The 23,326-nt window shown below is 42.9% G+C and overlaps 4 protein-coding genes across 5 annotated transcripts in view; 2 read left to right on the top strand and 2 right to left on the bottom strand.

Annotated features, from left to right (window-relative positions):
- Positions 1-1,444: 1,444 nt before the first annotated feature.
- RFXANK (regulatory factor X associated ankyrin containing protein) lies at positions 1,445-14,875 on the bottom strand. 2 transcript variants are annotated; one of them, XM_081312722.1, is made up of 10 exons: positions 14,740-14,875; positions 13,231-13,311; positions 12,678-12,859; positions 10,974-11,054; positions 9,386-9,451; positions 7,078-7,178; positions 6,855-6,980; positions 5,028-5,094; positions 3,550-3,630; positions 1,445-2,167 (listed from the first exon to the last, which is right to left on the bottom strand). In XM_081312722.1, exons 3-10 carry the CDS (start codon positions 12,811-12,813, stop codon positions 2,088-2,090), a joined length of 738 nt encoding a protein of 245 aa, XP_081168848.1. In that variant the 5' UTR covers positions 12,814-12,859; positions 13,231-13,311; positions 14,740-14,875; the 3' UTR covers positions 1,445-2,087. The 2 variants fall into 2 exon arrangements, with proteins under 2 accessions (XP_081168848.1, XP_081168849.1); XM_081312723.1 differs by lacking the exon at positions 3,550-3,630 and having other exon boundaries at positions 14,740-14,872.
- Positions 14,803-19,671, top strand: BORCS8 (BLOC-1 related complex subunit 8). Its single transcript, XM_081312724.1, has 4 exons — positions 14,803-14,916; positions 16,102-16,214; positions 17,644-17,708; positions 17,874-19,671. Exons 1-4 carry the CDS (start codon positions 14,880-14,882, stop codon positions 17,977-17,979), a joined length of 321 nt encoding a protein of 106 aa, XP_081168850.1. The 5' UTR covers positions 14,803-14,879; the 3' UTR covers positions 17,980-19,671.
- A 2,471-nt stretch (positions 19,672-22,142) lies between these two features.
- The window catches only part of TMEM221 (transmembrane protein 221), a gene marked incomplete at its 5' end in the record, with an annotated part of 267,333 nt that continues 266,149 nt past the window's right edge, over positions 22,143-23,326 (bottom strand). Inside the window, one exon of the mRNA XM_081318996.1 lies at positions 22,143-23,072. Within this exon, the coding sequence (XP_081175122.1) occupies positions 22,564-23,072 (509 nt within the window). The 3' untranslated portion in view covers positions 22,143-22,563. The remainder of the gene's footprint in view (positions 23,073-23,326) is intronic.
- Positions 22,919-23,326, top strand: part of MEF2B (myocyte enhancer factor 2B) — a 74,539-nt gene continuing 74,131 nt past the window's right edge. The window contains exon 1 of the mRNA XM_081332807.1: positions 22,919-23,023. The gene's annotated coding sequence lies outside the window, so the exon portion shown is untranslated. The remainder of the gene's footprint in view (positions 23,024-23,326) is intronic.

Genomic DNA, 23,326 nt, shown 5'->3' with positions numbered 1-23,326 from the left:
TTAGCAGCCTGCCCCAGAGGAGTTACTGCCTGAGGATCTGCAAGCAGCTGCTGTCAGTCTCTGAAGTTGAGTCTGGAGCTGCCACCTCCACCCAAGGTGCCAGGGCTGCCCACACAGGAGAGCAGAGCACATGCCTTATGCTCACGTTCTGCCCGATGCCTGGACGCTTGTTTTTAAAGGCAATAATAAAACATTGCAATTTATAAAGCCTTAGTAAGACCAAATTTGGAATACTGCATCCAGATTTGGTCACCAAAAAGATGTAGAGACTGGAAAAAGTGCAAAGAGCGACACCGATGGAAGTTGGAGGCTAAACACATGAAGAATGGTGGCAAAAATTGGGTTTGTCTAGTCCAGGGGTAGGCAACCTTGTCCCTTTATGACTCGTGGACTTCAACTCCCAGAATTCCTGAGCCAGCATGGCTCAGCTTGGAAACCTCTCCCTTTTCCCTCAGCATGGCTGGCTCAGGAATTCTGGGAGTTGAAGTCCACGAGTCATAAAAGAGCCAAGGTTGCCTACCCCTGGTGAAAAGGACTGTATGAGATGATAGCGGTGTTCCAATATTTGAGGGACTGCCTCAAAGAAGCGGGGGGGGGGGGGCTGTCAACCTATTTTCCAGAGCCACGGAAGGCAAGACGACAACAAGGGATGGAAACTAATCAAGGAGAGAAGCAATCTAGAACTAAGAAGAAATTTCCTAACACTGAAAACAATCAGTGGAACGGCTTGCCTCCAGATGTGGGTGCTCCACCCCCAGAGGCTTTCAAGAAGAGACTGGACAGCCACTTGTCTGAAATAGTAAGAGGGTCTCCTGCTTGAGTAGGGGGTTGGGCTAGAAGACCTCCAAGGTCCCTTCCAACTGTTGTTATTCTGTTAATCACTTTTCCTGGGTGTTTTGGTGTGTTTGGTCTGGACCAGCCCAAACAGATCTTGCTCTGGCAGTGAAGTGGCGAGCTTCTCTCGGTCGTAAGCATGCTGACTCTACAGGTAATCCTTGACTTACAACCATCCATTTAGCAACCATTCAAAGTTACAGCAGCATTAAAACTGGTGGCTTATGACCGGTCCTCACACTTACAACCGATGCATGGTCAACCAGCATGTATTTACGACGGTTGCAGTGTCTCACATCATGTGATCACTCCTGTCAGCTTCCACCAAGCAAAGTGAAGGAAATCTGGGCTCATTTAACAACCATATGGTTCACTTAACAACCATGTGATTCGCTTAATCATGGCAAAAAAGGGGGTAAAATCAGGTATGACTCACTGAACAACCCCCTTGCTTAGCAACTGAAATTCTGGTCCCAATTGTCGCAATTCGAGGACTACCTGTACATACAAGCCTAAATCAGAGGCACACATGAACATGAGAAAAAGCAGGAGTAAAACGTAAAAAAACAGACCAGAAGCAGCTGATTTGAAAATGAGAATCACTGAACAAGCCTGTTACATATATATATATTTCTGTTAAACAAAAATATTCTCTTCAGTCTTGTGAAAGTTTTTTTGATCAGCTTCCTTTGACCCAACCCTGATTCACCCCCAGCAACTGAGGAAACGGCACGTTGCTTTCTTCTGCAGACATCCAGAGCCAAATAAGATATTTTTACAACTTAAAAGCAAGGGGGGGGGGTGTCTCCAAACCTGGCAACTTTTTAAGACTTACGGACTTCAACTCCCAGAATTCCTCAGCTTAACTACGCTGGCTGAGGAATGTTGGGAGTTGAAGCCCACAGTTGCCAAGTTTGGAGACTCCTGACTTAAAGGAAGGTCTGCTCGACACAGTTTCCCACCCCCACCCCAATTTATGGTTTGACATTCAGGAGAAATGTCCACCAATCTGCAGGAGAGGTAAATTAGCAATTCCTTGAGAAGAAAGTCAGTTCCAAGTCGTTGGGGGATCCTGTAAGCCACTGTTCAAGAAGGCAGAGTTTCTTCTGGAAAAACTCAGGTGCTTCTTTCTGTACCCTGTTGTCTGAAAATGCCCAGTTCTGCACCATCTCTACAGGCTGGCATAGAAGGTGCCCGTCTCAAAGACTCTTCCACACACTTCCTTGATTCGGGAGAAAAAAAAGAGACGCTCGTCATTCCAATTCGAGGTCCTTTTCATCTCTTTCCTTGTTCCGCAATAACTTGAGAACGTGTTTTTCAATCACTTGCTGGACTGGAAAGCAAAGAAGAATTTTTATTGTTTGGAAAAATATTATTTATTATGAGGGGTCTTCAAACTTGGGACCTTTTATGACTTGTGGACTTCAACTCCCAGAATTCCTCAGCCAGGCACGCATGCCTGGCTGAGGAATTCTGGGAGTTGAAGTCCACAAGTCATAAAGGGGCCAGGTTTGAAGACCCCTGCTGTAACAGAACATAATATCCACAAAACCTGAGAACTAGCTTAGAAGGAGAGCGACAGAAAGCGGATCCATATAACATGCTACATCGCACTCTGGTCCGAAAACAAATTATTTATTTATTTATTTATTTTATTTCTATACCGCCCTTCTCCCGAAGGACTCAGGGCGGTGAAGCTTTTCACTGGATTTGAAGCTTTTCACTGGATTTGAGTCAGGTAACAGGGCTTCAGTTGATGCCTATTGCTTGCAGGCTGGCACAACAGATAATAATCCACGATTTATGACCATAGTTGAGCCTGGAATTATTGCCATATGTCATGGAGGATTGTCCAATTTTACAACCTTTTTTCAGCAGTAGTCATTATGCAAACAGTGCCATTAATGAATCCATTTTCCCAATGGGCATTTTTGCCCAGAAATAGAAAGTAAAGCAAACTTCCAGCAAAAAAACCCCATAAATCACGAGAAGAATAGAATAGAACTTTACTGTCATTTTAAATGTACACTAATCAGCATACGTTAAAATGAAATTTCGTTCCATTTAGATCTCAAAGGATAACCACTATGCATATACCCACATACATATATAACACAGAGAAGCATCACAGTCTAGGTTCAATGTATATATATGCGTGGCAAGAAAAAAAAACAATCCTGCGAATTTACAAGACGGATGACATAAGGAGCAAAGCTGTTGCAGAATCTAGTAGTTCTGCTATAAATACTTCGAAACCTCCTCCCAGAGGGGAGCAGCAGAAACAGACCGTAAAGTGGGTGTGCGGGGTCTCTAACAATGCTTTGAGCTTTAAGCACATAGCACTTATAAGTAGTATAACCATGGGACACTGCAAACCGCCATAAAAGCGGACCAGTTGCTGAGTACCCAAGATGCAATCATGTGACTGGGCCATCATAACTTTGAATGGTCACTAAGTGACCAATCGTAAGTCAAGAATTAGTTATATCTATAACTGCATGCATAACATTCCACAATATGGGGAGACTGGGTAGGTAATACCCACTTCCAGGCTCCTTCAACAATCGAGATATCCCCATGAGAGTCATCAAAGGGCCATGTTTGAAGACCTCTGTGCTATACAATAAATCTGCTGAGACACACACTGGCTTGCTTTGCCTCTGTCTGGGAAGGTGGGGCTGCTATGAAAGAATTCCCTCCCCCCCCCCCACTTGCCTTTTTTGTGACCCAAAGCCACTGCGAGGTCCATTGGAGTATAGCCAGAATCAGCCTCAGTGGTAAGGTCTGCACCGCGGGCTGAGAATACACAGCAAAAACTGGGTGGGTTACGAGTCCCCACATCATCGTAGCAAATAATTACAATGAATAACTACATCATAATAGATTGTGGATTTCACTGCAGTCAAATTGGGAGGAACTTTGTGGCAACGTAATAGTCTAGGAAAAAACAATGCAGCTGAGACTTAAATGGGCTGAAATCTGCTTCCATTACTGCAGAGAAGGGTGACTTGCGGGATCTCAGATACAGGTAGTCCTTGACTTATGACCACAATTGAGCCCAAAAATTTCTGTTGCTAAGCGAGAAATGAATTTTGTTAAGTGAATTTGGTCTCATTTGCAACCTTGTCACAGTTGTTAAGTGAATAAAACTACAGTTGTTAAGTTAGTTAACACGATTGTTAAGTGAATCTGGCTTCCCCATTGATTTTGCTTGTCAGGTCACAAAAGGGAATCACATGACCCCAGGACACTGCAACCGTCATAAATATGAGTCAGTCGCCAAGCGTCTGAATTTTGATCAGATGACCGTGGGGATGCTGCAACGGTCATAAGTGTGAAAAACAGTCGTAAGTCCCTTTTTCAGTGCCGTGATAGGATAGGATAGGATAGGATAGGATAGGATAGGATAGGATAGGATAGGATAGGATAGGATAGGATAGGATAGGATAACCTTTATTGACATTTTTTTACTGTGGGCACACTGGCACACATTAAAAATGAAATTCTGTTGCCTGTGTACACATACATAACACGCATATAAAAATGCTATATACATATGCATATACCTACACCCTTATATATAAATACATATAAATATTAATCACTGTCCATCTTGTAACTGCGAACGGTCACTAAATGAACTGTTGTAAGTCAAGGACTACCTGTATTATTATTATAATGGTTGCATAGTTAGCCAGATGTTTAGGCTGGATTTGGCCTTTTATTTCACCCAACTCCTTCCTAAGAATCTGGGACAGGCAGATGTTCTTTGATGGCGTTAAAGGCATCATCAGAGGATGGAAGCTGTTCCACGTCAAGCTGCTTTTTGCAATTGACTCATGGTGATTTTGTCAATGCCAGTGGCGTTCAAGTGGTGCTCCAGATGTTTTTGGGATTGCACCAAGGCTCCTATTGTTACCATTATTATCTGCCGGAATTCCTCCTGACTGGGCCATAAAATATTGACGGGAGCGACTGCCCCAAACCGAAACTCCAGTGACCTACCATTTTGGATGGAATTCAGTCAATGTTTTATCATCTGTAGCATACATGAAAAGCAAAACACTTAAACCTCAAAATAATTTAAAAGCCACCCAAAGGCTGCCTTTTTTTAAAAAAAAAAACCTCTATTGGAAAAAATATTCTGGCATGGAGGATTAGAAGATCAAGCGTAACAGGTATGTTTGACTTACCTAGCAAGGCCTCAACACACTTCGCGTGATTGCCCCGTACAGCATAAAGCAGTGGAGTCCCACCATTCTGTAAAGATGGTTAGTAAAGTTAACCCACCGTTCTCTTGATTTTTTTTTTATTTGAAGGGGGAGTGGTTGTGAGAAGGTTGGTGTAACTTTTGCCTCAGGGAAGTTTCTAGCCCACCAGTCCTCACCCTTGACCTCCCATTTCAATGAGGTCAACGTTCAAAGCATCTAATGGAACTTTTAATCATGCTGGTTAGGGAAACAGAGAGGTCTGGAGTTATTAGGGTGAAGAGAACCCCGCTCTTGCAGCCAAGGTAGTTGTTCTCCCATCCCCCGGTCCATCATCTCATCTCCCAAACTCTAAGGGAGTGTTTCTCAACCTTGGGAATTTTAAGATGAGTGGACTTCAATTCCCAGAATTCTCCAGCCAGCCATTCTGGAAATTGAAGTCCATGCATCTTAAAATCATAGAAAAACAGGGTTGGAAAGGACCTTGGAGGTCTTCTAGTCCAACTGCTTGCTCAAGCAGGAGATCTTATATCAGGGGTCTTCAAACTTGGCCCTTTTATGACTTGTGGACTTCAACTCCCAGAATTCCTCAGCCAGGCAGAGGAATTCTGGGAGTTGAAGTCCACAAGTCATAAAAGGGCCAAGTTTGAAGACCCCTGTCTTATACCATTTCAGAGAAATGGCTGTCTAATCTCTTCTTAAAAGCCTCCAGTGATGCGGCACTCACAACTTCTGAATACAAGCGATTCCACTGGTTAATTGTTCTCACCATTAAGAAATTTCTCCTTAGTTCTAGGCTGCTTCTCTCCTTGATTTATTTTCCATCCATTACTTCTTGTCTTGCCTTCTGGTGCTTCTTAAAATTCCCAAGGTTGAGCAGCACAACTCTAAGGTGTAAATCACAGGTCCCTCTCCTTTCTAAATCCCTTTTTATCAAAGGGGCAGAGTGCACCTGCCCGTAGCTTCTTAACCTGGTGTGCTCCAGAGGTTCTAGAACAGCTCCCATAATCCCCAGCCAGCATGGCTTAACGGAACAATGGGGCCTCTACAGAAGGTAACAGGGCCGAAAAAGGCAAGATTCAAATTTTAAAGTTGAGTTGTATTCATAAGCCCTTTCAGCCACAAATCTGACTTCAGTTATAGCTTCTTAAGTCTTATCTTGCAGGACTGTAGCGATGATGATGATGATGATGATGATGATGACGTTATGACTTTTGGGGAGAAAGGTCAACTATAATCAAAATAATCAACAAAACAAGAATATAAGAGACTGAATGTTCAGCCCTTTTGGACTTTAGTGGGTTGGAAAAAAGCAGGTCGGGTTCATACAACACACCTGATCAGGTCCATTTAAGGAATGTGTCTTGATTGGGGCTAGAAAAGGGCAGTTTTAATCCAAAATAACATCACGGCAATTCTGAGTTAATTTACAAACCTCCATCAATTACGTTATGTTGACCCCCAAACGCATTCATACTCTGGGACAGTGTCCAAACTGTTGCCCACTTAATCCCCCAAGAGAAAGAGACAGAGGCGGATATTTAGATCACCACCATCCTGTCTCCAATCTCCCCATTTTAGAGAAGGTTGTTGAAAAGATGGTGGGCTTGCAATTATGAAGAACCAAAGAGGAAGCAGATTATCTCAACGTTCTTCCATCCAGGTTCAGACCTGGAGAAAGTACCCAAACCATAAATGGTTGGATCGAGCAAAGCTGATCCTATAGGATCTCTCCATGGCTTTTGACCCCGTCAATCATTCTATCTTACTGAACCACTTCATCTCTCCTCCCTCAGTGTCACAGACAGTTACCCAGTCATAGGTGTTGATGTCTACAGCCTTCTCCAACAGCAAGGTGACAATGCCTGTGTATCCTCCTGTGCTGGCGAGGGACAAGGCACTCTCTCGTTCCTTAGCAAGGACATGGGGATCTGCACCCTACAGAGAGTAAGAGAAAGATTTAGAGATCGGTCACAACTACCCTGCCAGAAATGTTAGTTTTCTAAGGCCGTTGTCTCCGGGCAAGCTTTCGTACCCATTCTAGCATGCTGCGGACGGTTTCAATCTCTCCGAAAGCTGAGGCCCACATCAGAGGGGTGAATCCTCGCTCGTCGGGCTTGTTCAGCAGGTTCTCACCTGTAAGAAGGATGAAGTGGGCAGTAGGGCTTGATTGAAATCAAAAGGACCTCCCTCCCTGAAGGTTTTGGAGGAGCAGCTTGTTAGAGGCCCTTCGACAGCCCCATGCGATCATTCATGGGGGAAGCAGCCCGCTTTCTAATCCTCCCTTGGTTGCCCATCACACTTCCTCCCGCTCCGATTTTAAATATTCTTTCCATTAAAAATTAGTAATATACAGGTAGTCCTTGACTTAGACCAGGGGTAGGCAACCTTGGCTCTTTTTTGACTCGTGGACTTCAACTCCCAGAATTCCTGAGCCAGCCATGCTGAGGGAAAAGGGAGAGGTTTCCAAGCTGAGCCATGCTGGCTCAGGAATTCTGGGAGTTACAAGTCCACGAGTCATAAAAGAGCCAAGGTTGCCTATCCCTGACTTAGACCAAAACTGAGGCTGGAATTTCTCTTGTTTATGCAAGGCAGTTGATAAGTGAGTCACCCCCAATTTTACAACTTTATTTGGCCATGGTGGTTAAATGAATCACTGCAGTTGTTAAGTGAACCACAAGATCATTAAGCAAATCCAGCTTTCCCCATTGACTTTGCTTGTCTGAAGCCAGCTGGGAAGGTTGCAAATGGTGGTCACATGATCCCGGGACACTGCAACTGTTCTAAATACATGCCGGTTGTCAAAGTGCCGAAATAATAATAATAATAATAACAATAATAATAATAATAACAACAACAACAATAATAAAGTTGGAAGGGATCTTGGAGGTCATCTAATCCAACCCCCTGCTCAGGCAGGAAACCCTATACCATTTCAGACAAACGGCTGTCCAGTCTCTTCTTAAAAACTTTCAGTGTTGGAGTGTTCACAGCTTCTGGAGGCATTTTGATCACATGACCATGAGGCTGCTGCAATGGTTGTAAATGTGAGGACCGGCTGTTTGTCACTTTTTTCAATGTCATTGTAACTTTGAATGGTCGCTAAATGAATGGTTGTAAGTCAAGTACTACCTGCAGAAGAGGCTGGCAGAGTGCAGAGCAAGGAACCAGCCATAGCATCACTTTTATTTCTAGGAATGAACCAGTGACCCACACACAAATGCCACTGAAAGGGTAGCTAATATTGTACGGGGCTACTTCTACATCCTGATCAAGACTGTGGCTGAGTGTGTCCAGCATAACAGCCATTTTAGAAATGGGCAAGCCTCTCAAGAGTCACCATTTTGTGAATCTGCTCCCACTCTGAAAATTCCAGCCAAACCTCTAACCCCAAAAAACTGCACAGCCCCAATCTGGTCTCATTGCCATCTTTTGCAATGCTGGCGGACAATACCCAGGGGGAGGGCCTTCTCTGTGGGTGCGCCTGCCCTTTGGAACCAGCTGCCTGTAGAGCTTAGGACTGCCCCTGACCTCCGCTCATTCCGCCGGGACCTGAAGACCTGGCTCTTTGAGCTCTCTGGCCTGGACTGAGAGTATTAATTGGGGTTTTAATTGGATTCTAATTGGGATTTTATTTATTCAACATTAATGTAATCATTTTAATTGTTTTTAATTTTTGTAATTTGTTGTATTGTTTTTAAAAAAACCTTGTGAACCGCCCTGAGTCCTACGGGAGAAGGGTGGTATATAAGTTTAATAAATAAATAAATAAATAAATTTCCTTCAGTAAAAATCAGAACAATGGATCCATTCCATCTGCCTCTAACAACAATCCTGTGAGGTAGGTTACATTAGGTCACCCAGTGGACAGAAGTCAAAGGTGGAAGGATGTTTTGAAGACATCTGTCATTCCGATCACTGCTGAAATCTTTTGAACATAAAGCTATTACTGAGTGAATAATCTCCAGGCTGTATTCATCTAGCACGGTGCTTCTTAAAAGTATGGCCCTAGAACTGCTGGAGGTTTCCAAAAGACTCTCTCAGAAGTCCTCAAAGTCAAAATTATTTGCCGGCCTATGTTGAAAAATGATAAAACATTAAAATCACACCAATCAAGCATGAGACTGTAGCAGCGGCAAATGCATTTTTAATTTTTAATACGGCAAATGTAACTCGGACAAATAAAAACACTGCTCTAGCACAGCTTTTTGCAAACAGAGAAACATTAAGAGGTGTGGACTTCAATTCCCAGAATTCCCCAGCCAAAGTCCACAATTCTTAAAGTTGCTCAGACTAAGACTCTCTAGCAGAAGAGTGAGAAACTGAGAAATTTCACGATTTACCTTTTCGGAGGCTTTCCTTTAACAAAATCAGTTCACCCTGAGCTGCAAGCTGGTGAATGGACAGAGCTGGGAAATCAAAAGAGAAGACAATGATCAAGACAGCTCAAGGGTGGTTTAAAATGTTAATAAGTTAATACATATGAGTGAACTGTTCCATATAATGCAACTTTGAATATCTTTTTAACAATCTAGCACAGGGGTCTTCAAACTTGGCCCTTTTATGACTTGTGGACTTCAACTCCCAGAATTCCTCAGCCATGCTGGCTGAGGAATCCTGCGAGTTGAAGTCCACAAGTCATAAAAGGGCCAAGTTTGAAGACCCCTAATCTAGCACATTTCAGATTTATTGAGGTATAGAGTTGCTAAACTGAAAAAAAAAATTGTGCAATTTTATACTGATTTCAGTGGTGATGAAAGAGCTAAGTGTTTTTAAACTTGTAGAAATCTTATTCATCCAACACACATTATCTTGTCAAACCCATGGGACAGAAACTTGACTTAAAGAACAATGAACATTAAAGCTAGATTATAAGGAAACTGAATTTTTCATCCAGTGCCTCGTACAGCATGTATTTTATTCAGGGAGTACAAATTATTTCCATTTCTTTTGCAACATGCAAATCAATCCACATAAATTGATTTGACCCTAATCTCTAAATCAGACCTGATTTAAACCATTAAAGTGAATGTTCAAAAAAACAACTGAATTGGCCCAGCTTGATTCACCCATATTTGAACTGGTTAATCAATTCAAGGAATCAGATGTTGGCACAAGCCGAGCAGATTTTCAGAAGGGGGGGGGAATTTCTTTCTTCCAAGGAACTATTTTTTAATAGAAACAAAATACAAAATACAACTGTACACTGCAACTTAAAGTGAAAAAATATGTTCTAAATGTCACTCTTTAATTTTTGAATTTCTTCAGTCAGAGCAGGGGTGTCAAACTGCCGGCCCGCAGGCTGGTTGCATCATACGGAGGCTGCACCCACCCCAGCTCCAGCAATGCAAAAAAAGTCATATGTTGTGACACGTCACGTGACATGGTGAGTTTGACACCTGTGAGTTAGAGTGACTGCAGTGAATCCTGCACTGACAAAGGGTTGGACTAGATCAGGGGTAGGCAACCTGGGCTCTTTTATGACTCCTGGACTTCAACTCCCAGAATTCCTGAGTCAGCTATGCAGGCTCAGGAATTCTGGGACTTGAAGTCCAGGAGTCATAAAAGAGCCCAGGTTGCCTACCCCTGGACTAGATGATCTCCAAGATCCCTTCCAACCCTTACGTTCTATGATTTTGGAGCTTCATGTTAACGAGCTGTGTTGCTTTATATATAAGTACTTGCATGAACTGTGAACTGCCCTGAGGTTTATGAACAACTACAAAGCTGTAAAGTTTGTAATAAATAAATAAATACAATTTCTTCCATTGTTTCTCAGGTAAAATATTTAAAATAATATTTGAATGCCTTTTGCCTTTTAGTCTTCTACTCCAACAGGGTTTCCTCTCTCTGTGCTTAATTTTGACAGCTCAATATGCTGGAATCACATAATCTAAAAGGGCTTTGTTTTATGACACAGAAAAAACTCACTATCCAAAGTAGCTGGCAAGGCAGAGACTTCATTGCCACGTTGACGGTTAGTCAGGGTGCTGGAACGCTTCAGAATCCCATCTGCATTTTGAGAAATAAGAGAGAATCTTCAGTTTATTGACTTGTCCACAATTAGCGAGATTCACATGGGGCTTGCTAAGTGGTAGCCTTGCTTTAGAACCCCAGCTGAGTTCACCCAAGATACACTCTAAGGCAGGAGTATCCACAGGGTGTGGTCAAAAAAGTCAAAATGGCTACCACAGAGCAACTGAAGCTTTGTCTATGTGGCAGTCATGCTATTGTGGCAGCCATCTTGACTTTTTTTGACCAGACTGCTACTCTAAGGCAATGAACTGTAGGAGAAAGAAAAGGTATTAAATTAATGCCATTTTTGTTAAGAACTAGCTTTTTTTCCAGTTATGTCCACCAATCTTTTGTAGAATTCAAACTGGACACATTTATTCCATGGGTTGGAGAAGATTCAACAAATTAACTGTTCTGTGATCTTTTGGCCGAAGGCAGAGCACAGAAACTTTCCATCCGGGTGAAATTTGCATCTTTTCTCATTACATTTATGCAAGGCACTCAACCACTCTCAAGAATTATAAACTCTATCCCAGACATGTCAAACGTGATATCACACGACATATTGGAGCTTTTTCTCCATTGCTGGCAATGGGGTGGGCGTGATTTCCTGATGACGCGTCTGGCCCACGGGCCGGCAGTTTGACGCCCCTGCTCTATCCTATTGAATTAAATGAGGTTTATTTTTCAGTGAGCAGAGGACTGCAGTTTAAATTAAAGACACAACATTCCACTACTCAGCAGCTCCATAATTCCTAACTTAACTTGGATACAGGTACTCCTCGACTTAACAAACATTCACTTAGTGATTGTTTGATGTTACAACAGCACCGAACAAAGTGACCTATGACTGTTTTTCACACTTATAACTGTTGCAGCATCCCCATCTGTCAGAGCATGGACAGTCTTATTGCGCTGAGATAACTCAGGAGTAAACACAGTAAACAGTGGCCTATATTAAATGGTGGTTTATCTTACACTATCTATAATATCAGGAACAATATACATACATGTGATAATACAGCTGGATCCAACACAGAGCAGTTACAGCAAGAAAACGGAAGAGAGAGCACACATCTGCGGAGCCTTCCCTTTTATACATAGCTCTTAAAGAGACACAGACCCTGCTTGCTCTTAAATAGACACAGACCTTGCTGAGTCATTCCCCTCATCACATCTTACATTACATCAGCTGGTTAGCTTTTAAATCATTACCCTGACACCATCATTATGTGATCAAAATTTGGTTGTTTGCCAACTGACTCATATTTATGATGGCTGCAGTGTCTCAGAATCATGTGATCCCCTTTTGCAACAAGCAAAGTCAATTGGGAAGCCAGATTCTCTTAACAACCGTGTTACTAACTGCAGTGATTCACTTAACCACTATAAAATGGGACAAAATTCACTTAACAACTGTTTCGTTCAGCGACAGAAATATTGGGCTCAGTTGTGGTCGTAAGTCGAGGACTACCTGTATCAGAAGAAAAACTTCCATTTATCTTCTGAAAAAAGCAGAGATTTTTAGAAGCGGAATTCTGCCACGGATATCCCATCGTATGTAATCTTTCCCCCACCCCCAGAACTCCCCCCATTCAGACTTGAGCCTTGTGAATGTACCATTTAAATCATCCCCAGCTTCTGAATATGGAAACAATTGCAGGTTTATTATTGTGTCGTCATCATCATCATCGTCATCATCTTTTCTGTCGCTAGCTGAAACTTCAGGATCCCTCTGGGTGGTGGCTTGGATCATTTTAGTATTGCAGTGTTGTTATTGTGTCTGCAGGGCTGTTGACACTCTGAAAGTGAAGTGATACACTGAATGAGACTGGAAGGCTCCGACGCATGGTGGGGGCAACATGCCCAGTAGGGTAGAAATGCAATTAGCTAATGCAATGTTTCTCAACCTTGGCAACTTTAAGAGGGCTGGACTTCAGCTCCCAGAATTCCCCAGCCAGCAAGGCTGGCTGGGGAATTCTGGGAGTTAAAGTCCAGCCCTCTTAAAGTTGCCAAGGTTGAGAAACACTGACCTAATGGATGAAAGAAGGCATCACACAGAGACCAGCTACCGATTAGCAATTGCCAAAGAGAAAGCAGTGAAGCAATTCCAAACAGGAGCAATTTACCTAAGCAGGAGAATTTTGGTTTGCAGACGCCATTCTCAACTCACCCTTCTTTTCTTGGAACTTCTTGAACCCGGTTTAGAAGGATGGATTATCGAATAATCAAAGCATGATCTCCGCAGTCCCAGCTTCGATGGGGAAAAAAACATGAACAAACAGCCTTTAAGGTCATTCGTTCTTCTGATGCAAAATGAAACTAACTTTCTCTTCCCACAATGCATCTGAAGCGCTGGTTATTTTCAAAAAGCACCTGGCTGGCGGGCCCTTTAAGAGTTTACGGAATTTTATGAATGAACCGACGGAATTTGGACCACCCACTCGACCACTCCGCCTATCATGTGTCAGGAGGAGGCGGAGCTGCTTTCCTCCTGACTATTTAGCCTTAAAGGGCCCGTCCTTCTATGGGTTTCTAAGCCCAAACCAAAGTAATGTGCTCTCGACTCTCATTCATCAAGCAAAAATTAATTCTTCCCTGTTAGATTTCAGATTGCGATGCAACTATTAAAAATAAATGTAAGATATCCAGGGCTGGCTTGATTCCCTTGAATAGCTAAGGAAAGTAAAAATGACCTCAAAACAATGATGAACATATATTGCATTTTTCCTCTGTGTAAATCTCCTTTCCTTCCTTTCTTTTCCATGCCCTTTTTCCCCCTTCCTTCCTTCCATCTTTCTCTTCCTCTTCCTCTTCTTTTGACTTAGGAAACTCAACTAAAACTAACTCCCTAAAACCATCTGACACATTATTTAAACAGTTAACAAATTTTAAATAAAAGTGATCGTACTGGCCCATGTTCTTCTTTCAAGGTCTATTTCTTGCCTTGAAAAACAGTTCAATTACTGTCTCTATAAAGGCTGCATTCACGCAACACGTTTAACTTGGCTACTGCTTTTAATCCATTTTCTGGATGTGGCTAATCCAATGTCAAACTAACCAAACAAGCTGGGTTTCTAAGTCATGCTAAGACAGAACGAAACATAAACAAATCTTCAATTTTCCATGCTTAACATGAGCAAACAGCCTAAATGCTCCAGACAGCATATAAGAAACCAGCATATAAGAACCACAGCACTAAAACCAATGTGGCATAAAAACAATAAATACAAAAACTGAACGTACAAGAAACAAACCAAACATTAAAAATTTAAATCTTTAGAAGAATATTCCATGATTCCTGGAAGAAGATCGCTCTGCATTCAGGGAATTGTATATTTTTCTATTTTCCTAATTAAGACAAAAAAAATATGCACTGGGCTTTTGTGCTTGGCCCAATTCCACTGACCGCAGCGGGATTTATTTCCAGGATCCACGGACCATGTTAGTGAGAAAGCCTCAGAGAACACAACAGAAAAAAAGAGTATTTTCATTAAGTACTTAGGAACTGGTGACATCCATTCATTTTGAAAGGGAAACGCTCCCTCATAAGCCTTGTCATCTTTTTAGGCCTGAACGTCGGCACGGGAAATCCGGGCATCAATAAATGAATAAATCCTGACGGATGAAAGAAACGGTATACATTCCGCACCGTTTTGATTTAAAAAAAAACAGCAAGAACCTTTCTCCTCAGGCGGTGTTTCCACACAGGTACGTTTCTGACGATACACCCAGCTTTCCGGAAGTTGCTGTTCGGCTGGAGTTCCGCCCCGGCTCTGCAGTCCGCTTTTTCTCACGCCGGGTCGGGCTCGGTTCGGTATCATGGAGGAGGCTGAAATGCAGCTGAAAGTGAAAAAGGGTAACAATGACGGCTACTTCCGGGTTATGTTACACTAAAATAAGTCCGGGGAAGAATGGAGAAAGGGGCGCTTATTCTCTCTCCGCGCCTCTGGGTTGAGATTTGGGTGTTATTGCAGCAAAAGTAAAACTGTTCACAGATCTGGAGTTGGCCTGTGGGATCCATGCGTGGACAATTTCCACCTTTCGGGTGGAATTCCAATCATTTTTATTTTAATATTGGAAAAAAATGGCTCTGTTTCATTATAGAGCAGGCATCTTCTCCCAAGCTAGAAATAGGACAGGGCGGTTCTATGGCATTGAATGAGTGATTACATTTTTATTGTTCTGATCTGACTCTGTGCAGGCGTTCTCACCCAACCTGGGCTGGTCTCAAACAAGCTAACTGCAGTTGCAGCTGGTTAATGAATGGATAGGAGACCACAAAGTAATTCCAGAAAAGTAGGCTGACTTGAGAGTGGAGAATGACAATGGCAAGCTAACTGTTGTGTTGTTGCCAAGAAGTTGTTGTCAGGATAAAAATGTAATAAGGGGTCCTTGGTGCTCTCTGAGCTTGCTTGTTTTCTTGTAGACATTTCATTACCCAAACTAGGTAACATCATCAGTCTAGTACTTTTGATATTACCTAGTTTGGGTAATGAAAGATCTGCAAGAAAACAAGCAAGCTCAGAGAGCACCAAGGACCCCTCATGTCAACCCTGAGCTACAAATATTCTCCTTTATTAAAAATATAATAATACGGGTTACATGATGCAGTGATACCTCTAACACCATCAAAATCAACATCTGCCTATCCCAGGTCCTTGGGAAGGACTTAAATAGATGAATAAAAATGCTAAATCCAGTCTACACATCTGGTCGACTGCGCGATGAACCATAACAACAACTGAAGTATGAAAGATTCACATCCACCATCACCCTCTTGGATTCTTATTCAGTTTTCAATTTCATTTCTCTCCTTTTGCCCCCGTGTTTCACAGTTGCATATTTTAGACTGCCATCCCACCCTGACTTTTTTTCTTGCTTCTGGTTAGTTTTTATACTTACGAATTTTATCCAAGCCTAGACATCCCTTTTTTGCACTGCTGGCCTGAAATCATGACATGTATTATCTGAATGAACCCTTTTTTCCTTCCTGCTGTGGAAGCAAACCTGTGAGAAAAAAATATGCTTTCTTTTCTTATAGTGACAGACAAATTTACAGAAAGCATGTATGTCCTGGCTAATGAACCTTCTGTTGCGTTGTATCGGCTTCAAGAGCATGTCAGGCGCTCTCTCCCAGAACTGGCTGAACATAAAGTAAGCTGTGATCTGAACTGTAAATGAGAATGGATATGGTGTTATTCTTAGAAATAGTCTTATAATCTAATAAACTTATTCTGTTACAGACAGGACTTAAAGGCTCAGATTTTTAACTATTCCTCCATGTTTTTTAATTCCTCATAGGCAGAAATGTAATATATTAGGGGAAGGGAAAATGGACATTTTTTCACAATATGTTAATTTTCAGTGTGCAAAGAATCAGATTAATGCAGAGGCAGCTATGAAAAGTGGGTATATTAATGCACATCTGCCACTTTTGGAAGTCCATTCTGGGCCTGGGCAACAAAAAATGAGCTACCGGTTCTGCCAAAGTGGTGTGAACCGACTGAATCTCACCACTGGAAAGGGATAATTCCCTTCTGGATAATTATATTAGGAAAAGCTCTGTCTTCACTTCTTCTCCTTGACCTCTTGGTTTCCCTTTGCTCTTTTGAATACTTAACTGCATTGTTAATTCTCTTATTCAACATTAACTAAACAGTGATGGGATAAATTATTCTCACATCCTTCAAAGCAATGGGAAGGGGTTGTGTGAACTAATGTGGAAAATGGATAGTACCTAGATAGGATATGAGAAAAAGTGACTCTTAAAAAAAAGCCATCATATCTGCTCTTCTTCCATGCTTTGCATAATGTGGTTCACCTTAAAAGATATATAGGTAGTTCTCAGCCATAATTGGGACCAGAATTTCGGTTGCTAAACAAGGTGGTTTTTAAATGAGTCACACCTGATTTTATCACCTTTTTCCCCACAGTTGTTAAGCAGATCAGTCCAGCTTCCCCCATTGACTTTGCTTGTTGGAAGCCGGCTGGAAAAGTCACAAATGGTGATCACATGATCTCGAGATGTTGCAACCGTTGTAAATATATGCTGGTTGCCAAGTGTCTGAATTCTGATCACATGATCTTGGGAGTGTTGTGACGGTTGTAAGCGCAACAACTGGTCATAAATGACTTTTTTAGGTGCTGTTGAAACTTTGAGTGGTCTCTAAACAAATAATTGTAAGTCGAGGATTACAGTACTGGTAATGTGACATATAGGCATTCTGTAAAAACCGGAGTCAAAAGCTTAAGGGAAAAGTGAACAAAGGTAAATCCCTTTTTTTTCCACTTTGCATTTCTGCACAGGGCAAGAAGGGTGGACAGAAAGTGCAGGAACGTTTTATAGCAATAACAATAGCACTTAATAGTGCTTTACAGAAGTTTACAGAGTCAAGCCTATTGCCCCCAACAATCTGGGAACTCATTTTACCAACCTGAAAAGGATGGAAGGATGAGTCAACCTTGAGCTGGTCAGAATTGAACTTCTGGCAGTGAGCAGAATTAGCCTGCAATACTGCATTCTGACCACCAGGTCTCTTGTGCTTCTACCTAGCAAAAGATCAGCTGTCCTTTCTTTTTGCAGGCTGACATGCAGAGCTGGGAAGAGCAGAGTCAAGGAGCCATTTACACCGTAGAATATGCCTGCAGGTGACTGCCCTTAACAACTCGTTTTTCACCATTCTAACCCCTGCCCCCACATGAGAAATACTCTTCTCTCTGTCCCTGTTCCTGGATTTCTGAGGCTGGGACACTCTTGATCCACTCTTTCCCCAACTCTTGTAATTCTACCCAGATGCTTTCCTTCCTCTCCAGTGCCATCAAGAATATGAAGGACAGTACCATGTATTTCAAGAACATTGAAGGGCTCCTTAAACACGCCATTGCCGTAAAAGATCGGTTGAATTCTGCACGGAGGTAGCTCTGGAGATCCGGGTCTGGGAAAACTTCATGGTCATCCTCTCTACTTATGAAAAGAAGCTTCAAATGCCAAGGGGGAAGCCGCTCTACACGTCGGATGTGACCAAGACACGTTTATATTAACCAGTCTCCAGGTTTAATCATTTTTTTAACATCAATAATTACAGTTAATTTTAAAAAAATTGCTCTAAGCAAAGCACATAGGTTAGCAATACTTAGGTTTCCAAGGAAGAAACACTGCAGGCAAGATTTTTCTTGCTGTGTCCTGTCTTGTACAAGTGCTGGGGTGAGACAGGATTGGCTTCGTAGAGGAAGAGGGGAGGGGAGAGAACACATGGGATCCCATTATATTGAGCCAAACTGTTGGTCCATGTAGCTCATGATGGCAAGCTGATCACACCACTCCTGAGCCTCAGATGTGCCAGCTGTATTTGAAAATTCCAGATTTTGAACCCAGGACCTCCTGTACTTGTAAAACAGGCGTTGTGCCTTCTCATTGGCTGCCCGTTCTTCTCCCAGTTCTCCCTGCTTCATCTTATCCTCTCCTTCCTTTTTCAAGATATTCCAAGTGACTGTCCTTCTGTTCTCACGGTCAAGCTAGGTTTTGCCATCTCCTGCCTTTGTCAAAAAAGGGAAAGCAATCTTAGATTTAAGACGATCCCCTACCCCACCCTACACAAGGAAAGTAAAGAGAAGACCTAGTTTTCCTATCAGATCAATCCATATCATAGATTTCGGAATGGCAAAGGGGTCAATTGGTTAATGCGGCCAATCTCCTGGGTTGCAGAGAACAATATTATCCTACTTTGATCCTGAGCGTGCTCAAAGACACTCCGTTTTACACGCCCCTCTGCTCTCGCTGATGTGAATCCAATGGGCTCCTGGTTCTGTATAAAGGGAGTTTGCCAGACCTTATTTGTGTCTCTGGTTAGCTATCCAAGGCCTGCATCAATGCCCCCATCCTGCCCTCCATCAGCTTTTCATGGTCTCCAGAGCCCCCTCCAATCCCAAGGGGTGAAAATCAGAGATTCCTTTCTTACCCTTTGGAAGTGGGAAACACAACAGACGAAAAGTGTAGGAATCCCTGAATTTGGATGAATATAATTCAAAGGAAAAATCCATCCCAAATCTAGGGGGAAAATACTTTTAATACTCATGACAGCTCCCTGCCCACCCCAGTTCTTACCCTTCCTTCCCCCCCAAAAAAATAATGAATGCCAACTCTAGCCAAGGAACAAATTTCCATTTAGATCAGGTGATCACCCAGAATTTGGAATTATGGGATAATATTCCTTTTTTCAGCAACAGGGCAAGGAATTTGAGCTAGGCTTGATATATAGTCTTTGTTATTTATACTGGGTTTTTTTAGTTTTAGGATTAGGGTTTTAGGATCAAAATATTCAGTGACATTTTTACTTTTAGGAATCTTTGCAATAGCTTTGCAGGGTAAATCCAGATTATGCTGTTCAACCATTATCATGAGGATGGAGAGATGTGAATTTTCTCTCTTGTTGTACTGAAGTGGAAAATTCTGTTGAAATTATGAGTGTCATTTGCGTCTGTTGGCCCATGTTTCTCCTTGGACATGCCTACATTTCATTTCTGGCTTATGTAAAAGTATGGTAATGGTTCTAACTAAATCACTAAAAGGCGTGTAATTCCTGACTTGAGGTGAGGTCTTGTTACGGACTTTGGCTCTTGCGAACCCTAATCACTATCGCTTACTGAATGGCACACAAACTGTGTATGTTGGATTCATAGACTTGATCTGATGTTGCTGTTCCAGTCTTCACTATAATCAAAAAGTCTACCTAGCCTTCAATTCAGTACAGATAGTCCTCAAGTTCAAAGTTACAATGGGCTCCCCAAAACTATTTGTAACCCAGTTTTGAAATTATGGCCGCCTCACACCCATACACCCCTGTGGTGATGTGATCGTATTCTGTACACTTGGCAACCCGCTCACTTTTTACAGCCCTCTACAGCATCACATGGTCATGTGACTATGATTTTTTATTTTTATTTTTTTCAAATTTTGCTGGTTTCCAGTACTTCGTTTCTGGCCAAAAAAAAAGCCCATTGGGTAAAATGGATTTGCTTAACATCACCACTAGAAAATGTTGAAAAATCGGGTCTGGCCATGTGATGCCTCAAGGCATAACCATAATTCTGGGCTCAATTACGGTCATAAGTCAAGGATTACCTATACCAGCAGTCTCCAACCTTTACAGTTCGATGGACTGGTGGAAGCAGTGGGGGGAAGGGTGGGAAGAGAGGGCATAGTTTCACGTGTGCCGCTTTCATAAATACAGCTTCATGCATGCACCCATCACTTCCGTGGCCTGGTTCCAAACAGGCTGTAGCTCAGCCCCAGGTCGCAGACGGGGGTTGGGGAACCCTGACCTATACAACCAACCTTCCTTTACTAGTGTGAGTCCAGACAAATTGCCTCTTTATGGGAGCACCTAGGAACAATTTAAATGTAGTACGGTATCTAATAATGGATGGCATCTAATATTAGTAGAGCAGAATTGGAGGTAAAAGGATCATTAAAGGAAGCCTCCATATTCAGTAGCAGTCTTTCTTGATGCTGGTTTGCAGCAGGCACTAGGGCAAGGGTCTTCAAACTTGGCCCTTTTATGACTTGTGGACTTCAACTCCCAGAATTCCTCAGCCAGCATGCATTAAGGTGAGGGGTTGGTTAGTAGAATATCCTTTTCGCACTTAATCAGCCCTTTAGATTCCTCCTTGCTGCATCAGGGTTTAAAAGCAATCACCCTTTCCTCACAATTCTTCCCAAGTAAAAAAATGCTCCTTTGGGCCTTCAAACGTGGACGGTCTATGTAGACATCCTCACACAAGCTGTAATATGTGAATTCTTCTAATTGCTGAGAGTAAGGGAGGTGACTGATAGAAATATGCAAGAATCATTACCTATCAGGGATAGGCAACGTTTCCCTCTCCGTTTCCTCAGCACAGGGTGGCTGAGGAATTCTGGGAGTTGAAGTCCACGAGTCATAATAGAGCCAAGGTTGCCTACCCCTGACCTAGGTAAAGTCGTCAAAAATGTTTCTTTTAAGTCCTGGGTATCAAGATAATGGGACGTGGTGGCTCAGTGGGTTAGGACGCTGAGCTTGTCGATCAGAAGGTCGGCAGTTTGGCGGGTCAAATCCCGAGTGCCGCGTAACAGAGTGAGCGCCTGTTACTCTTCCCAGCTTCTGCCAACCTAGCAGTTCGAAAGCACGTAAAAATGCAAGTAGAAAAATAGGGACCACTACGGTGGGAAGGTAACAGCGTTCCGTGCGCCTTTGGCGTCTAGTCATGCCGGCCACATGACCACGGAGACGTCCTCGGACAAGCGCTGGCTCTTCGGCTTTGAAACGGAGATGAGCACCGGCCCCTAGAGTCGGAAACGACTAGCACGCATGTGCGGGGAAACCTTTACCTTTTACCTTTTTATCAAGATAATATTCCGAAGTGGCTCAAACACTTCCCTGATCCCAGGAGGGGAAATACAGGTAGTCCTCAACTTACAACCCTAACGGAGCTCAAAATTTCTATTGCTACATGAGACAAGTGTTAAGTGAGCTTTGACCCATTTTACGACTTTTCTTGCCAGTTATTAAGTGAAGCACGGCAGTTTTTCAGTTAGTCATAGGGTTGTTAAGTGAATCGGGATTCCCCATTGACTTTGCTTATCAGAAGGTCACAAAAGATCACATGACCCCGGGACACTGCAACCGTCATAAATGAGAGTCAATTGCCAAGAATCTGAATTTTGATCAAGTGATCATGGGGATGCTGCAACGGCTGTAAGTGTGAGCAATGGTCATGAGTCATTTTTCCCAGTGCAGTTGTAACTTTGAATGGTCACTAAATGAACTGTTGTAAGTCGAGGACTATTTGCGCAACAAAATCAGACTTGCAAGATTTTATTATTATAGCCCAGGGATAGACAACCTTGGCTCTTTTATGACTCATGGACTTCAACTCCCAGAATTCCTTAGTCAGCCATGCTGGCTCAGGAATTCTGGGAGTTGAAGTCCATGAGTCATAAAAGAGCCAAGATTGGTTATAGCCTGTCTCAATAAAGTGGAGTTATGGTCCTCCTGTGGAGTTCCATCTAGTGGGGCTGTGGAATGGGACAAATTCGCCATAGCCAACTTGCCGCGGGACAACTTGCCGCAAGACAATTTAACAATTCAGTTTCATTATTTAAAATAAATACAGAAATATTTTCATTTTTGCCATTCAGATTTTGTTGTGTGCCTCCTTTTGGCATCCGTTCTTTAATTATTCTGTTCCACTCTTTCTTTGATATTAGTGTAAAACTCTTGTCGCTCAGCAAGTTGCCGACGGCGAGTTGTCCCGCAGTGTGAGTGGGCTGTGGCAAGTTGGCCGTGGCGAATTGTCACAAACCCGTGGGGCTGACCCTAATCTCCTTTTAAAGGAATCTAAATACGGTTGTTCCCCACTTCTTAATGAGTGAATGAGAGAGCGTGTGAAGCAATCAGTGGTACGTCTTCCTTCCAAGCAAGGGTCGTCTGGAGATTGAAGATCTCTGTGGGGATCGTTTTCTAAGATTTCACACCAAGGTTGAATCTTTGCCCGATCCCTTCGGTTTGCGAGACAGGACTTTCTTCATTTCCTGCCTCACCCCGTCGCTCAGCAGAAGGCCGGACTCTGCCGAAAGTGTCCGGTGCATCCTGGGGAGGCTACAGCCCTCTTTCTCCAGGGTTGGTACAACACTGTCCACGGAGGTGACATTGGTGCTGCTCGCTGGGGTGGTCTGGTGGGACTTCTGCTCCACGTAGGACAGGTACGAAACCTCTGGGTGGATTTCCAGATGTGTCTGTGAAGAGGCCACCTTTGGAGCATCACTGGAATGAACGGCTGGCGTTTCGCCACTCTGGGCCGAGCCGTTCTCGTAAAGATTGTGTGACAATTCTCCTGGGCTATGCTGCATGGCTTTGGAAGCCCGGACGAGCACGTGGATCACCGTAATGATCAAGACGATGATCCCAGAGGAGAAGATACAAGCACAGGTAATTCCCGTTTCTCTCTCAAATGCCATCATCACGTAGATCGAGAGGGCTGGAGAGCAGCAGAGAGGGAAAATAAAATTTTTAACAAGGACCAAAGCTTAAAACAGCCTACAAATAATTGGGTTCTCCCAGAACAATCAACCAAGTTTGTAACCCATGTGTTCATGCAAGACGCTAACTCAGTCAACACACTGACTCACAATTGTCCCAGCAATTAGCATACTGAAGAAGGCTTGGCCTGTACAGGTAGTCCTCAACTTACAACGATTCATTTAGTGCCGTTCAAAGTTACAACGGCATTGG

This window comes from Vipera berus (genome assembly GCF_964194415.1).
Source record: "Vipera berus genome assembly, chromosome: 1".
NCBI classification, from domain to species: domain Eukaryota; kingdom Metazoa; phylum Chordata; class Lepidosauria; order Squamata; family Viperidae; genus Vipera; species Vipera berus.
The sequence above is the reverse complement of the archived record's forward strand: the minus strand, read 5'-3'. Positions and strand labels throughout refer to the sequence as shown.